The following is a 14165-nucleotide window of genomic DNA, read 5'->3' as shown; positions in this document are numbered from 1 at the left end:
CTTCGATCATAAATCATTAAGGGTTTGTTTGGTAAAGGTAATTAATGCTGTAATAAATGTGAGAAAAGTTCCGACAATCTTATCATTGACTCTTATTTATAGTTTTCTATATATTAAGATTGATCTAATTGAGGCCCAATTGCTTAAAAAACCTTGTTACCGACCAGTTTATCCTTAATTACCAGGTGACTTACTTATCCTAGATGACGTCCGACCATGACGAATATACGTTGCACTTGACTCGTAAAAGGATCTAACATATTTTTGACAAACTCGAATCCAATTCGTTGTTAACCATTCGGGATAATAGTTGGGTAGTCGCTTGTTGACACATAATTCCATGATCTCTAGAGTGATCGCTGCATCTAAGGAAAGTTGTTTGTTGACACAATTTCATATTAACAGCCATCAGAGTCATAGCGCTCGGTGTGTCGCTCGTACGATATCATCTACGGGCATCCATTTGTAGTCATATAATTCTATGATTTCTGCAGTGATTGTCACGTCTAGTAGAATAACTATTGACCCAAATCGATTGATGTTATGCAAAATTCTTTGGGTGCCTATCAACTCTTCATTAACAGCTATACCCATACGGTACAATTTTTTTATCTCATTATATGGAATCAAGGTTTTGAACATTCACTATTATTAACTGAAGTAATAATGTTATTCTTTTATATCCCTAATACTTAGATTGCAATCTCTTATTTATCTACACTTTCCATAATAACATGTGACAAGTGTTCCTCAACTTTAAAACCTCTCATGCGATATTAAAATATTAAGCTCTAAAAGTTCAATGGCTATGAAGTCAAGCAAATTATTATTTTAATTATCTTTTGCTGTTATTAGCATGAAATCAAATTAAAATTTTAGATTCACAGCACACAATCTATCTTACGATATAAAATTATTTTTATTTTTAATGATTGATGGTTTTGTTATAAATATTATAAAAAATTAGTTAAGATAAACCATAAAAAATTAGTTTTAATAAAAAATATCAATATAACATTTATATAAATAATATATTTGGTTTCAAATTGGAGAGATAATATCACTCTATTATTAATCAAAGGGACATAAGAACTAAATTGAATAAAAAAACATATATAGAAACTAAATTAAAATCAATAATAAAACTTAACATCGTCACATGATACTATCTTGTCATGTATCATGTGATATTGTTCTATCACGTGACACTACTTTGTCATGTGATACTGTACAACCACGTAATATTTACAATACCACATATTATCCCAAGAACCGGACATGTGATAACACAAATTTATATATAAAAAAAAAAAATCTCTCTCTATATATATAAATTAAAAAAAAATAATAGATTGGCACGTCACTTTAACGCAAAAGTTGATACCCAATTAAAACTTTTTAAAAACGAGACAAGTTAACACACCGAAGCAAAGTGGAAACCATAAAGTAATTAAGACAATTTTTTATTATATATTTCTTGTTTACTCAGAAAAAAAAAATTAATATTTTGTTCTCTTTGGCAGGTTGAAGGCTAGATAATTTCATCTCTACTTGAATGATTGTACTAGGCTCTATGGGATTTTTCCTTTTTTCCTAATTTTTTGAGATTTTTCTTTTATTAAAAAAAATTATACAGCAATTCTGGGTTTTTGTCTCTTACTATTATTTTACCCGATTTAGGAAAAATTAATACAATAAAGCAAAGTTTACTCTACCATGTTACTTAAATATTATGCTTTATGCTTTAGTTTATTCTGTATCGTGATTGCAACTGTATCAGCCACAATTTTGCTTACGATTTTTCTTAATATTAAGAAATTACAGTAATTTAAAAATTTACATGCGATGCGATATTAGGACATTCAATTTTATGTACGAGGGATTAACTTCTCAACACTTTCTAAAATCAAAAGTAAGGATTTTGAATTTTAAAGAAATAAAAAAAGTTCTGCAACAAGAAATTTTAATTACTTTACGTAGACTAAAACGTATTTAAGTGAATGTGTTATCAAATTAGTGACATTTGATTTGGTTTAATATTAAGTATTATCATCCAAACTAAATTAAATTAATTATTTTGTTTGGTTCGTTATTTTTAAATTTAAAAAAGAAAAGTAGTAATTAATATCAAATGAGAATATAGAATTTAATAATTAATTGAGTCATCATAAAATCTAGGAATTGGCATTTACACGAATAAATAACATAATCAGAAACAAAACAAAAAAGTAAGAAAAACATTATGGTCTCATATTCTGTTGGTATAATTTTGTATTGAAGAAAACTTGTTCAATTACTAAAACGACGTTAATTATAAAATTGTAAATTAAAAATTACATTGTGCTTGATAAAATTGACTTTGATTTTTCTTTTCTTCCACAAGCCACTATACCTTGAAAACAACTTTAATTTTCTTTTAATATATTAGAGTCATACATAACAAAAGGGAAAATAGTTTTTTAACAACTAAATTTTGACAACTTTCTTTTACAACTTTAGGTGACATCTTTTAAGTGGTTTTCTATTTTTCTATTTTTTTATTTTCAATATTTTAAAATCACTTAGAAAATTACACATCATGTTGTAAAAGAAAGTTATCAAAATTTAGTAGTCAAAATATCATTGTCCTAACAAAAATGATTTCTAAACTTTTTAAATAAAGTCTAAGAGTGGTTTTATTTGTATAATGAATCACGCATTAGATTCGCAAGTAAAATAATTGAAATGTGAAAACATTAAATTTGATATTATGTTTTCTTTCACATGCCTAGTTAGGCCATGGAAAATGTGAAATGAGATTAAAAATATCTTGTTTTGCTATCAAATTATCATGAACATGAGCACTTATGAACAAAATATCCTATGATTGAAGAAGTGTACAATGAACATAATGATTTTTGTATAGCAGTCATTAATGAAAGGAACAAGAGAATATTGAATTGTATGCTACACATCATTACCAACCAAACTATAATTTCATCTTTTACAAATTAATCTTTCCATATAGGAAGGATCCCCTGTGCTGCCAAACGTTTTTCCACCCAAAATATAATGTGTTTTGCTGTCACCTTCTTTTCATCAACAAGAAATGGCTCAACAGTGCTTGCTCCTCCGTTATATGATGACAGAGAAAACCCCTTTGGACCTGTTCAAGGGAGACACAATCTCATGCTATCATTTCTTTACATCACCATCTAATTCAATGCTAATGTCATACCACTTTCTCAAGCAATCAAATCAAAAAGTCAGGTATCTTTCTAGTATCTGAACTTTAATGCGAAATTGAAATTTGTTTTGTCCGAAACTTTGATATATTTTAGTTTCCAAACTAAAGTTTTTTTTTAACCTAATTACGTTAAAGTTTTTTGACGTATTAAATGCGTTTTACAATAGACACCGAAGTGAAAATGTATAAAACTGTGTAAGCAACTCAAATATTAACATGAAAACACGTTTAACATATCAAAAGGATTTAACCTAATTTAGAAATCAGAATGTATCAAAGTTTCAGACATGAACAAACATGAATGAATAATTATTTCACATTAAAGTTCAGAAACTAAAAACATGTTTAAAAAAAGATTAGGGTATACCGATGAGTCCTGTGGGAAAGAAGGCCCAAAATGAGTAGGGGTTGCCTTTCTTCAAGAGGGAACCTTCTAACTGTCAATCACAACCCAATGAATTAATTGTTCAATAATGTAAAGCTTTATGAGATGAATAATTCTACGGAGCAATCACTTTCTTACTACTCTTCTATAACATTTTCTTACTTTGTAGTACTTCATCAAATATTTGAAGTTTTAACAGAAAAACACTTTAAAGGATGTTGATGTCAGAAAGAGCAAGCTTATGAAGACACACTTCATTGAGTTTTTCTGATGTTATATTTGACATGTATTTAAGATTTTCAATTAGTGAAAAAAGAGTTAATAACACTGAATAACTTGTGTGATATAGAGATTAATGACTTGAACTGCATAATAGTTTCTCATGGTATATCTGCATTACTAACCCTATTATCCTTAAAGACTAGCTCAATGTTTGATAAATCTTCTTGGGCTTCAAATATTGCTTTCAGCGAAGGGATCACATCCTCCTCCATCATCTGAGGTAGAGGCTTAACTGGTGCTTTAGCTGGAGCTTTTTTTTCTGGTGCAGCTTTTGGAGCTTCCTTTACCTCCTCCTTTGTTTCAGCAGTAGCTAACACCAGAAATTGCAGTAACACTTTCAATTAGACTAATCACAGTTACCCCAATGAAAAAAATTTAGTAATAAACAAATCAAAGAGTTTTAAAACTTTTCGAGAGATTCTCTAATGGGTTTTCTGGTGTTGTCTATTCAGCATTAACAATACACTGACGTTGGTATTTTAAAAATCATTTTAATATATTTTAGAACATCAAACTCGGTATTCATTTGTGTATTTTGAATACACAACAGATAAACAACGCAGAAAAATCTATAAGAATATCCAAATTCAAACATTTCACTATGTTAATGCAGAAACACACCTGCTGTGCTAGGAGATGACTCTTGAACAGCAGAGCAGGTGATTCTGCTTCTGCTTCTGCTGACTGTTTTATGTTTACTTGCAATCTGCATCAAAAGAAGAACAAATATTGAAAAGAATCTTCATATAATTTTATATTTCAGTTGTGTTAGTTCATTACAATAGAATTTTCTCATCCAATACTTACAAGTGAAAGCAGTAACTAAAAGTTAGTCCTTGGATAATATTTCAAGTGAAAATTTTCTTAATGGATGAAATTTGAGGTGAATCTGAATAATCAGAAAGACATACCAAAGGTAGTATTGGTGATGATGATGATGATGATGTGGGTATGGCAACATTCTGAGAGACATGCAGAGAAGAAGTTGATGGTAATGAACACAAACGAAAGCTAGAATCTGCAAGTGCTCCACCTCTTAACAAAGTTGCCATTTGCATTCTTTCTCTCTTGATGCTTTGATTGTGTTCTTTTACTTTTCTTCTCTCTTTTTTTTCTGTTTAGTCACCAACCATTTTTTTTTTCTTTCAGTGATTTGTTAATGGTTTTAGTGAGAAATATTTGTGGGAGGAACAAAATGAAAGAACTTTCTGATCCACACGGTGCTTGGGACAATATGTACCACTGATTTTGAAGCCTTTTCTTCTATCTATCTGTTTAAGAAAAATAAATAAATAAACACGAACTGGGAACACTACAGTACAAAACTAAGATTGGCATAAATAGTGACCACAAGTGGCAATGTATCTACGAATGAGTTTCAACCTTGAATAATAAAATTGCTTTAGACAAATCAAATACAACTTTGCTTGTTTTTTCTCTTCCTACTTTTTCCAAATTTTTTTCCAGATTTCTCTAATCGTTTCTCACCATTAGAGTTTTATTTTTAGAAAAATAGAAAGAGGTAAAAAAAAGTTACCTAAGCATTTTCCATGGGTAGATATGTTTAAGGATACTTCCCTAATGTAAAATCCTTCACGTAAATTTCAACCATAGATTACAAATGTTGAATATACCTTTGATAATAAACAAAGAAAAACATTAAAAATGCTTTTTCTTTTTAAGTTTATTCTTTTTACATTACAAACAAAACTGAATTTTTGAATATTAATTTACTATGTAAGAATAAATTGAACTGGCGAGATTGGTACAGTTGCAATTTATAACCGCAAAAGATCGATATTCATAAATTAAAATTTATTGGCACCTTAAAATTATGAAGAAGCATAAGAGTGTAGCAAAGATACTCAAGAGTGAAAACCATAGATATAGATATCACATATTACAATACATATAAAGAAGGTAAAAATACCTTGAACAATTAACAATGCAGTCAAATAAGAATAAATGCAATAAAAGTATTACACAGTTAAAAATATGTAATTAATTAATGAGCAGAATGAGGGAAAACTGATCCACGAGGCTAGCTTCTTTGTGCAGTTCTAGTTCTCTTTCTGGTTGGCACATATTTAGAAGGAAGAGCTTTCTGCTTGAAGTTTTGAACCATGTTGTACACCTGCAGCACCATGTGAATTTTAATAACAAAACATGGTGTAAAAACCAGATGAATGAAAGAAACTTCAAATTTTATCGTTGACTGCATTGAAGAAAGAATGGTACCTTTCTTACACTTGTTGTCAGTCCCATACCAGAAAGTTCATTGCTGCAAACGCACTTCCAAGTTGGTTTATTATCAGAGCTTTTGAACAAATCATCTTCACCTTTAGATTGTAACACTAGCAATTCAACATACAACTTGAGGCGAATGTGGCTGAAAATGTGAACAAATTCCCCAATATCTTCCCTCAAAACTATATTGCAAGTGTTTCTGACATCAATTTTGAAATTTGCTTTCAAGAAGCGATTCATTGCTTCTCTTCTAGTCGATGGAACTGTTTCTCCATCCAATAAGACAGATGGAAATTCCCAGAGACCAGCGAGCAACCCTTCTTCAGGCCTTTTGACAAGAATAAACTTGCTAATAGACTTGTTTTTGTCTAATAATGATTCAGCTCCAAGTAATTCAACAACACATACAGCAGAGAAATCACATCTTTGTTTAATCTTTAGACCCTTAACAGGATAATCTGTAACTGCTACTGCACTATCATGTTTAGTATTTGATAGTGCTTGACAAAATTCTGATGCTGGACATGAAGAACAGCTTGGATTCAAAGGGGTGCATACAGTTGCCCCTAGTTCCATGAGAGCCTGATTGAAGTCCCCAGGACGAACAGGATCAACCAACTGAGCTGCTAATTTCCTTAATCTCCAATTCCAACCCAACAAGAAAGAGTAAATGGAAAGAAACACAAACTTGATTATAAAATAAACATATAGTGCCAATAAGAAATTAGTAAAACTAACTATGGTGTGCCAAATAGCCTATGACATGGACACCGGACACGACACGATCACTGGACACGACACGGACACCTCGACACATGTAGTCTCCAAAATGTAGGATACGAATTTATATATTAGATCATTATGTATTTACATCCTCAAAATCATTTATAAACAAGATTAGTCAAATATAATAATCGAAACACATTGTCACTTAATACAAAAATGAATCTAATCTATATACCTAATATCCAAAAAGCGAAAAGTAGTAATTATATAAGATTTGTTCCTTTTTTCTATAATCATAATATGAACTTATCTAATAAGTTTACAAGTTTATGGTTTTGTTAGAAAATTATTGGATTTGTGATTATTAACATTATGTTGAAATCATGTCAAAATCATGTCATGTCAGAGACAAAAAAATGTCTTTCAAATTGAACACTTCATGAATACTTGCGTTGTACAAGTATCGTACACGTCCGACACGGTACATGCCATTTATGAAACGTGTCCAAATCAAATTAAAAAAAGCCACTTCTTTTAGATTTTAGAAACACATCATATCTGATAAGAAACTCAGAGATTCCACTTCTATTCAATTATCTGTGCCGTGCATGTGTATCCCCATTAGTTGTGGACAAGAACACACGACAGATTTAGTAGTAATTTGATGCAAAAAGAAGCTTCTTTCTTTCCCATTGTTTTTGTAACTGGGTAAAGATTTGCTGAGAACTGAAATATCAAAAACTGTAATTTGTTCCAGAAGTTGACATAAACTCACCAAAATCTCTTAACAGTCGCCGAGTCTTTTGGATTCGCAGAAATAGCCCTTAGTCTAGCGATCACCCTGACAACATTTCCATCAACAACTGGTACCACCTGATAACTTAAATCATGAGTAATAGCAATTCTTTTATGGAAGCACAAGCACAGAAAGTGCACACCTCTTTAAATGCAATAGAAGCAATTGCTCCAGATGTGTAGTCTCCAATTCCAGGAATCTTTCGTAGCATAGAAGCCACTTTAGGAATTTTGCCATCTTCTGCAACTACTTTCTTTGCCCCCTGATAGCAGAAATGGAAGTCAAACCTTACAGAATATATTGGTAAAAGTAAATTATCCCTTGTTGATGTAGACTTTTACTTTCTTAAAGTGGGACTTTCATTCTCATTACACAATAACATCAGATTGAGGGTCTTTTCACATATATCAAAGGCAGAAACAAAGTTCTTCAACAAGACATTAAAGATCTTGACATGATAGGCTTCAGCTACTCTATGTTTGCAATATCCAGTTCATGAACTATGAGACTTTTATGCATACATTCAATGTCTTGTCTTTTACTGCTTCTACTTAGAAGGCAGAAACCATATACTGAAGAAGGTTTAACACCATAATTAACTATTTCAAAAACAATAACCAATTGGCCAGTAGGGTAACTTGCAGGGTCTAGTAAAAGATAAACACCAGAAGGAGATGAATACACAAGTCAACTGTCATGAGGGAGCACCTCTAAAAGAAAACGAGCTCTTCGGTAGTAGCCCAAACCTGCCCACATCTCATTTACCTCCTGCAAAAAAATGGCAATAATCACATGGTGAAGATACAATTAGTCTTCAAATCACAATAATGGCTATTAGGGTTTAAATAAGTTCACACAAAGAAAACAAAATGTTCACTAAAAAAACAGAGAACAAAGGAATCAGAAGAAGTAATATGGTATTACTATCTACAGTAGCCCAAAGAACATAGGGTTTCCTAAATGTGAGGTGGGTGCTTGCAGCCTATTCTGCCTTCAGAAACCTTTTGAACAGCCTTACTTGCAAAACTGTAATCCAAAATTCCCTTTTTTCTTACACGAAGCCCTAAAACTTTAGCTCCAATAATATCCAACAGAGCAACAATAATCAAAACAAAGATCAGCCATCTTGAAGCAGAGGCATCTCCATTACCATCAGCTTATTTTCTCAAATTTTGGTAAAGAAACACTAAACAAAATTCGAAAACTATCAACTAGAATGTGAAATCATGAACCAAATTATCTGCCCCAAAGAACATAACTTGTTAAAACCAAAACATCAAAGCATAAATAAAATTTTTCCATAACATTCCCCCGAACTCTAAAAGAAAGGAACTTGATAACGGATTAACATAAAAATTGCATCTACCCATCAAAATACACACTGAAAAAACAGTTTTTCGAAAAAAATAAACGAAAAGAGGGAGCGGAAAAGCAAAGGAAACTAAACCTCGAGAGAAGCTTGTGCAAGATGGTAAATGGTGGGCCACTTTTGCATCCAACGATTGTAATATGCAATAACAGTCTGAACCCTTGTTTGCTGCAGCATAACCTCCGAGACCCACACCCCATAAGCTCTTCTTTCCACTTCTTCTTCTTCTTGTTGTTTTTCTTCATCTTCACGTTGATGCGATCTCCAAGGAAGGTCCCTGCGATTGAGGTCGTACCAGTTCAAAAGGGACACTCTCAGTTTGTGAGTCTCGTCTTTGGAGAAGGACATAGCGTCCTCTATGTCTTCCATTTCCACCAAAGGTTGTAACTTTTTGCTGGCCGCAACAGTGCTCCTTCCACGCATATTCTTCTTCTTCTTCTCTGACATGTTGGAACTTAATGGTGATGATGGTGATAATGAAAAACTGAAAAACATAAAATTGTTTTGCAACTTAACTCCATTAGAATAGAAAGAGTTGGGTAAGAAAAAAGGAATACAGAAGGGAAGTTTAGCCTCCAGGTCAAAAATTTGAAAAGATGCAGAAGTACCTGTTTCAGCTCAAGAGAACATTTTCGTTCTATATTTCTACTGTTAAATTTAATCGAACACCATTTTATGTAATAAGGAAAAAACACTATGTTAAATTCATGGGTCAATTCATTTTTTTTATTACTTTCTTTTATGATTTTTGTTTTCAACTTTTTATTTTAGAATTATTTTCTATCTTTTGGGCTTATTTACACACATTTTCTAATGTGAAGTAATTTTCGGTCTGGTGTAAACGGTATGTTAATGTTATGCTTTAAATTACCTATTTTATTTTTATTTGTAATATTTTTATAAATTTCATCACCAAAGTTTAATTTTAAAAAAATTACCACTATAAATTTAATTAGGCCAATGTTAATATTAAAATTTCAATTTTATGAATGTTATTATTTGAATGTTAAAACTACATATACTTTTTTCGCCAATTTACTACTAATGATATACCAAATAAATTAAGTATAAATATTTTATTTTAAATTCATCAGAAACGATGATGACATTTTCAAACTCTTAAATACTAAATTATCTATGTTTTAATTTTATGTTTTATTTTGCAAATTCTTTTTTAAATCTTAAGGTCTTAATTTCCTAATTATACAATTATATTTAAAATTTTACCTAGCTTTTATTTTCATACGTTGTTTAGGATGGCATACAAATAGTGGTAAAATAAATAATACATTGAAAAAAATATATAATAGGCAATTTCATATTTAAAAAATTGTTATGTTTAAAAAAACAATCAAATTGAAAAAAGGAAAAAAATTTAAATAAAGAGTAAAATCAATAAAATAATTATTTTAATTGAAAAATATTTTATTTAAAAGTTAGATTCAAAAATTAAATGTGAAAAAATAGTCAAATTTCAAATAATGGATAATAATTATACGTCAGCACGCACCACTGTTTATAGTTAAATAATAATAATAATAATAATATCAAAGATGGTATTGGTAGTTAAATCCAACAAGTTTATTATTGCTTATAATACCAATCTTAAAAAAAATAATTGGAAATTTGTACGAAGAATTCAACTAAGGGACTAAATTCCTGAGTTAAGATATTTGTTTGATTGTGGGTCATTTTATTGTTTTTTTTTTCATTTAATTATTGTTTATGTTTTTATTAGGGTTAGTGTTGGGGTCAAATCCGACTCTTGGTGACTTGTGAGGGAATGGAATGAAATGCATGCAAGGAAGGGCTCCACACCACTTCCACCCATTTTGCTTATGGATTGAAGTTTTAAAAATCTAATCTAGTTTTATTTTATATTTAAATAATTAAATTAAATATTGGATTTTTTTTAGAACAATTTTGGATTTTTTTAAATTTAAATCTAAATATTTGAATAAAGATTTAAATCTATATTCAAATATTTGTATCAAGTTTAAAATTTAAAAATTATTTTTTATAAAAGAATTTTAAATTAAATTTTGTGAACGTTAGGATCGACACAATTGAATTTAGCAGAATTTCAATAGATTGCCATGTCTGAATTTCGGCTAGACCAACTCGACCGAATAATTTTGCCTAGGCCGACTTGGCCAAATTTCGACAGGCCAACTTTGTTAAATTTCGGTCATACCCAACTCGACTTAATTTTGGTAATGATCGACTTTGTCGAATTCAGTTGAATTTTGGTTGCGGCTGACTCGCAAATTCGGATGAACTCCGATCGAGCCTGACTTGGTTGAATACAACCAAATTGGGTTCGGGTCGACTCAGAAGAATAAAGCCAAATTTCGACCCCAACTGACGCGACCAAATATAGTCAAATTTGGTCAGGACCGACTTGACAAGATACAACCAAATTTAATCAACAGTCAACTCAGCCAAATTTTACCAAAACAACCAAATTTCGTTTGAGGTTGACTCAGCTGAGTATGGCCAACTTTTAGCAGGGTCTGACTCAGCTGAATACAACTAAATTTATATTGCGAATGACTCTATCAAATTTGGAAGAATACGACCAAATTTCGACCACGATCGACTTGACCAAATTTTTTTGGTGCTGACTCAGTCAAATTTGGCCAAATACAACAAAATTTCATCGGGGCCTATCAGTCGACTACGACAAAAAATTTCGCTCGGGATCGACTTGACCAAATACGACCAAATTTCAGTCGCGGTCAACTGTGTTGAATTCGACCAAATTTCGGTCATGGTTGTCTTGACCGAATTTGGCTGAATTTCAGTCGGGGCTGACTCGACCAAATTCGATAGATCTTCAATTGAGGCTGACTTAATTGAATTTTGACTAGGGTTGACTCGGCTGGATTCCAATCAGGATCGACCTATCTCGACCTTCGATCTGGACCGGTCCATCTTAACCTTCGATCTAAGCTAGTCCATCTCCATCTTCAAACCATCCCAACTAAAAATTTATATTTAAAATTTGGGTTTAAATTTTTGGATTTTCCATGTTTAAAAATCTGAATTCAAATAATGAATATCCATCTAAAAAATATGTATAAATGTAGATCAGATTAAAATCAAAAAAGGATTTTAAATGAATTAGATTTTTATAAAATGAATGTTAAATAGATTGTATCAGAAAAAAATGATAAGGAAAGTGAATTTTTTTGCCCATCCCAACCCCAAATTGCTAAGTGTTTATTTTCTAAACGAAAAAAATTGGGTCAAATTTTCTGAGATAAATTCTATTTATATTTATTACTTCGCTTAATTAAATTTGTAGTTTTAATTGTTTTAAAATATGTTAGTTTATGAATACTAAAAAATCTGAGAACAAAGAAATAGTGTATTGATACACTATTACTTGTTTCACGTTGACTTCATAGTTTTGGGTCCTAGGCATTCATATATAGATGACAATTATATACATTAAATTTTGACTTTACAGGGATTGATTTTTCAAGAGGAAGACGAGTCGCTGATTTCTTCAAACTTGTACAGTTTCGTAACTATTTTCCTGCAAAGAAGAAAGTCATAAAATGGACTTTGGCATTATTGTTCTTCTTTGATATATCAAATAATCTTCACATCTCATAAATATTTTTGCAAATTGAAACGTGGATTTTGCTTGTACCAATTGTTTGGACTATTATTATATTAAAATATTTCATTCCTGAATATTGATGTCCTTTCATACATATTTGGGTTATTTTAGCTATTGTTATTACTATTTTTTAAATCATAAATATATACAAAATAAGTTTTAATTAAATACACCAATTTATCTTTTGACTAATATTCCTCTTAATTTATCCAATTAAATATATTAATTACCTTTTAAAAGTTAGAAATTATTAAAATGATAAAGTTAATTTGAAAAAGAAATTAAAAAAAAAACGAATGACTTAGAATTCTAAATTTGTCTCGGCTACGCTGAACCACGTAAATGGAGAGTCCACCCATTCTAAATAAAGACTTTAATTTTCTTTATAAAAAAATCACAAAGATGAAAAATTGAGAAAAATATGAGGTTATGTATAAAAATGTTATGAATAAATTATAATTTTGATCGTATTATAAATAATATTGTTGAAAAAAGAAAAATTAGTCATGAGAAGGTATAATATTAAAAAACCAATTTTCATTCTTACTTTCCATCAACCATTTTTTTACTATGATTAGTGTCTTTGGATTGCATTTAAAAAAGAGTAAGTTTCTTTGAAACGAAAATATCTTGTTGAATGAAAAAACATAAAACCAATTTTACATTCTTTTTTACTTTTCTTCAACCATTTTTTACTATGATTAGTGTCTCTGAATTGCAGTGAAAAAAATAAGTTTTTTTAATTAAACGAAACTCGTTGCAATGAAAAAACATTATGATCTTGCTTTGAAATCAACTAGCATTACGTAAAAGAAAAATACCAAACGTTTGACGTAATTTTCAATAATATGTGAACAAACGTTTAGGTTCTGAAACGTGAAAACATAAGCACCAAGTAATCCAAATAACAATAAAATGTTGAATTAATTTATTTAATTAAAATATCAATTAAATTATTAAAAAAAGTGATTACGAATTTGTGATATTGGTGTATCAATTTTAAAGGGTGTCATCCTATCACATTCCTTCCTGCAAGTAATTGGGAAGGACATATCCGATTTTATTTTAATTTTAACAAGAGAAAGTTTTATGAAATTGATTACTATTTACTAGAGGTTAAACTTTCAAATAATGATGTAAATAAAATTTTGGAGGCTTTTGATACTATAGATATTGCACACCAAGACAAAAGATTTTTTTCTTGCTCAAAGAATCTCAAGTCTGCAAAGACACTCCAACTAAAGATTATTAAGACGAGTCCACCACAATAACTTTGAAAATGTCTGAACTCCTTTAACGATAGAATGACAAACTTTATTAAGATTCTTGATTAAGAATGTCTCAACTCTGGAGATTTAGTATACATGTAATGGTGAAGTATGTCCTTACAATTTAAAAGTCGAGGATGTATCGACCTAGAAAAAAAGGACTGACACATGTCATCATTGTAGTATGGATTCACCAAAACAAAAGGATGAAATCACATAATGGTTAAGGATAAATAAG

General features: G+C 30.3%; 2 protein-coding genes across 3 annotated transcripts; both read right to left on the bottom strand.

Annotated features, from left to right (window-relative positions):
- Positions 1-2844: 2844 nt before the first annotated feature.
- LOC114166593 (DUF2996 family protein) lies at positions 2845-5090 on the bottom strand. The gene is made up of 5 exons (XM_028051342.2): positions 4805-5090; positions 4515-4599; positions 4016-4203; positions 3594-3663; positions 2845-3145 (listed from the first exon to the last, which is right to left on the bottom strand). The coding sequence occupies exons 1-5, from the start codon at positions 4949-4951 to the stop codon at positions 2991-2993; spliced, it is 645 nt and encodes a 214-aa protein (XP_027907143.2). The 5' UTR covers positions 4952-5090; the 3' UTR covers positions 2845-2990.
- A 654-nt stretch (positions 5091-5744) lies between these two features.
- Positions 5745-9703, bottom strand: LOC114166024 (HhH-GPD base excision DNA repair family protein). Of its 2 annotated transcripts, XM_028050676.2 has the most exons (7): positions 9640-9703; positions 9110-9515; positions 8371-8430; positions 7805-7924; positions 7642-7739; positions 6132-6774; positions 5745-6027 (listed from the first exon to the last, which is right to left on the bottom strand). In XM_028050676.2, exons 2-7 carry the CDS (start codon positions 9476-9478, stop codon positions 5935-5937), a joined length of 1383 nt encoding a protein of 460 aa, XP_027906477.2. In that variant the 5' UTR covers positions 9479-9515; positions 9640-9703; the 3' UTR covers positions 5745-5934. The 2 variants fall into 2 exon arrangements, with proteins under 2 accessions (XP_027906477.2, XP_027906476.2); XM_028050675.2 differs by lacking the exon at positions 9640-9703 and having other exon boundaries at positions 9110-9633.
- Between the last annotated feature and the right edge of the window lie 4462 nt (positions 9704-14165).

This window comes from Vigna unguiculata, chromosome 10 (assembly GCF_037176805.1).
Source record: "Vigna unguiculata cultivar grain cowpea cultivar isolate G323 ecotype 2 chromosome 10, ASM3717680v1, whole genome shotgun sequence".
NCBI classification, from domain to species: domain Eukaryota; kingdom Viridiplantae; phylum Streptophyta; class Magnoliopsida; order Fabales; family Fabaceae; genus Vigna; species Vigna unguiculata.
This window is presented reverse-complemented; position numbering and strand designations above follow the sequence as displayed.

Bases quoted from the DNA above. Each gene is read 5' to 3' on its own strand.
- LOC114166024 (XM_028050675.2), bottom strand. From the start codon at position 9,526: ATGTTTTTCAGTTTTTCATTATCACCATCATCACCATTAAGTTCCAAC. The intron at 7,740-7,804 runs GTGTGCACTTTC...TTAAGTTATCAG, and splicing joins CTTCTATTGCATTTAAAGAG to GTGGTACCAGTTGTTGATGG. The intron at 6,028-6,131 runs GTACCATTCTTT...ATGGTGCTGCAG, and splicing joins TGACAACAAGTGTAAGAAAG to GTGTACAACATGGTTCAAAA.
- LOC114166593 (XM_028051342.2), bottom strand. From the start codon at position 4,951: ATGCAAATGGCAACTTTGTTAAGAGGTGGAGCACTTGCAGATTCTAGC. The intron at 4,204-4,514 runs GTGTGTTTCTGC...TTCTGGTGTTAG, and splicing joins GTCATCTCCTAGCACAGCAG to CTACTGCTGAAACAAAGGAG. The intron at 3,146-3,593 runs GTATACCCTAAT...TCCCTTGAACAG, and splicing joins CTTTCCCACAGGACTCATCG to GTCCAAAGGGGTTTTCTCTG.